The sequence below is a fragment of the Galendromus occidentalis genome, unplaced genomic scaffold (genome assembly GCF_000255335.2).
Source record: "Galendromus occidentalis unplaced genomic scaffold, Mocc_1.1 scf7180000075544, whole genome shotgun sequence".
NCBI classification, from domain to species: domain Eukaryota; kingdom Metazoa; phylum Arthropoda; class Arachnida; order Mesostigmata; family Phytoseiidae; genus Galendromus; species Galendromus occidentalis.
The window spans coordinates 1,641-3,666 of NW_003803534.1; the positions used below are offsets into that span (position 1 = coordinate 1,641).

Here is a 2,026-nt window from a genome sequence, read left to right on the forward strand (position 1 = left end):
ACTCTGAGGGTCGACATCGCCGGTGTTGTGTAGACAAGCCACTCGGTCTTCGGCTGCCTTCAAACCCGCCGTGAATCCGACCGGTTGGGCTGCCATTGACGATGGTTGAGCTTTCACGCCTACCGATGAAATCAGAGCATGTTAAAATATATGCGGAACGCATACGCGATCGGAGCTTTGAACGAATGCATCAAAACCAACCTTCCACGGTAGCTCTGCCGAAAACATCCCAAAAAGCGTCCTGGATCGGCATGACTTTGTCCTTTTTGTCGGACGCCACTGTAATACTGAGATCTCCTCCCGAGAAGATGATGGGCTTCATTTGAGGGTCTAGTGTTGTGATCACCTTATCGACAGATTCTTTAGCCTTCTCCGTGACTTTCGACAGAAACGAGGCTCCCCATTGTAGACCGGACCAAACCATCTCGGCATTTAGTGGAGTTGTCGCAGAATCGCTGCAAAAGCCACGATCCTGAATTGAGAATTTCTTGTGGAAAATACGCTGCCCTATCGGTATAGTGCCATCATCCGACTGTTGGTCGGGTCGATGGTGTTCGGAAGCGGAATACGCCTCGATCGTTCACAGATGCGGCGAGCGAGCAGAAGGCATTCGCTCAGCGAACGATATGGGCTCAGAATCGAGGGGGCTTCTAACGCTGGATGAGAAAACGCCTGATTCTCCCGGACAGAGCAAAGGGAGCCACTCAACAAACACAATCTAAGGCCCATTCGAATCCTTACCCTTGTGCATCATCACCGATCCGTACGCTGGCAACATTCCGTTCGATTGTCTCGGAAGGTTGGGATATCCCCGAAGCCTCGCCCGATCTTGGGGCCCGGAGCTCTTGGCCGCCGCCGCCACCGTTGACTACGATGGCACCGAGCTGGGGTATCGCCTATGGGATTTTAAAACTGTTTCGGGTTCTGCTTCTCTGATAAAGGCGCTGAATTTTTCACACATATCATCACACGTCAAGTATACTTGCTGAAACTCACTGCCATGTTCCCGTTCATTAGCGGGGGGGGGGAAAGTTTTCGATCATCAGGGACCATCGAAATTCTTTGAGGCAGTCGGGGTGCTCGACTATGAGATCGCCTGTAATGAAGGACGGTTACTTTTGTTAGAACAGATAGCGTTCACCGAGAACAGATAGCGATTGTAATCCGATACGCGAGCAGGCGGGAACCCCCATGTGGGAATTCGCTTATGGCCGAAACCTCACGAAAACCAGCCGACTAGTCTTGCGCCGTGCTCAATCAACGGCTCCAGGCGAAGTCGGCCTCAGTCCGTCTCATAAACATGCGCTCCACAAACCGCGCACAGCGTACTTTCTCGACATCTGCGTGTCGCTTGTTTAATGGATCATCTCACTAAGCCCGTGATATTTTTGTCGTGCGCGGAGGCTTAGGCCGGAGCTACAAGATTCAAGAACTTCGCCTCTGTCAGAGACGAAAAACCCTCTCGATGCCGCGAGTTGCACTGTGTGGCCTCTTAGGAATCGAGTGAGGGAATCGGTTGGGTTACGGTCAGATCCCAGCTAGAACGTTCAACGAATCAAATGGACTTCAAGAGACCCCGGGTTCGGCAATGCGCCCACTACTGTCCGAGTGGGGTCTCCTCCGTCCCAGAATCTTGTGCTCCGTTGGGTTGGAGTCTTCGACGAAGTTTTCGAGCATCTACACTACACGATCGATCACCAAGAAATCCACAGAAGAGGAAGCTCCGTGCGTTCCCGGGAGGGAACGGATCAAAAAACCCGGGAGTGTAAACCCATAGGAGACAATGATGGGGATACTTTAGATAGGGATACGGAGAGTCTTTTCTATATCTACTCACGGTAGGAGTCTACGATTTGATCGAAACTCAAGAACAGGTCCGCTTCACCATGAAGTGGACGCTCGTCGGAGTCGTATTCTTCGAAATCCATTGAAAATTTTGATTTTCGGTCAGCACGGGACCCGTGGCGGCCCTCTCCATGCACTTGCCGCGTCCATCGTCGCACCATCCGCATCTTTCATGTCGGAG

At 52.0% G+C, this 2,026-nt stretch overlaps 1 protein-coding gene across 1 annotated transcript in view; it reads right to left on the minus strand.

The window, feature by feature from the left end:
* LOC100907688 (protein PRRC1) overlaps positions 1 to 1,991 on the minus strand; it is a 3,098-nt gene extending 1,107 nt beyond the window's left edge. Inside the window, exons 1-5 of the mRNA XM_003737423.3 lie at positions 1,838 to 1,991; positions 997 to 1,096; positions 742 to 896; positions 202 to 455; positions 2 to 119 (exon numbers count right to left, since the gene is read on the minus strand). Of these exons, the coding sequence (XP_003737471.3) occupies positions 2 to 119; positions 202 to 455; positions 742 to 896; positions 997 to 1,053 (584 nt within the window). The 5' untranslated portion in view covers positions 1,054 to 1,096; positions 1,838 to 1,991. The remainder of the gene's footprint in view (position 1; positions 120 to 201; positions 456 to 741; positions 897 to 996; positions 1,097 to 1,837) is intronic.
* Positions 1,992 to 2,026: the final 35 nt, after the last annotated feature.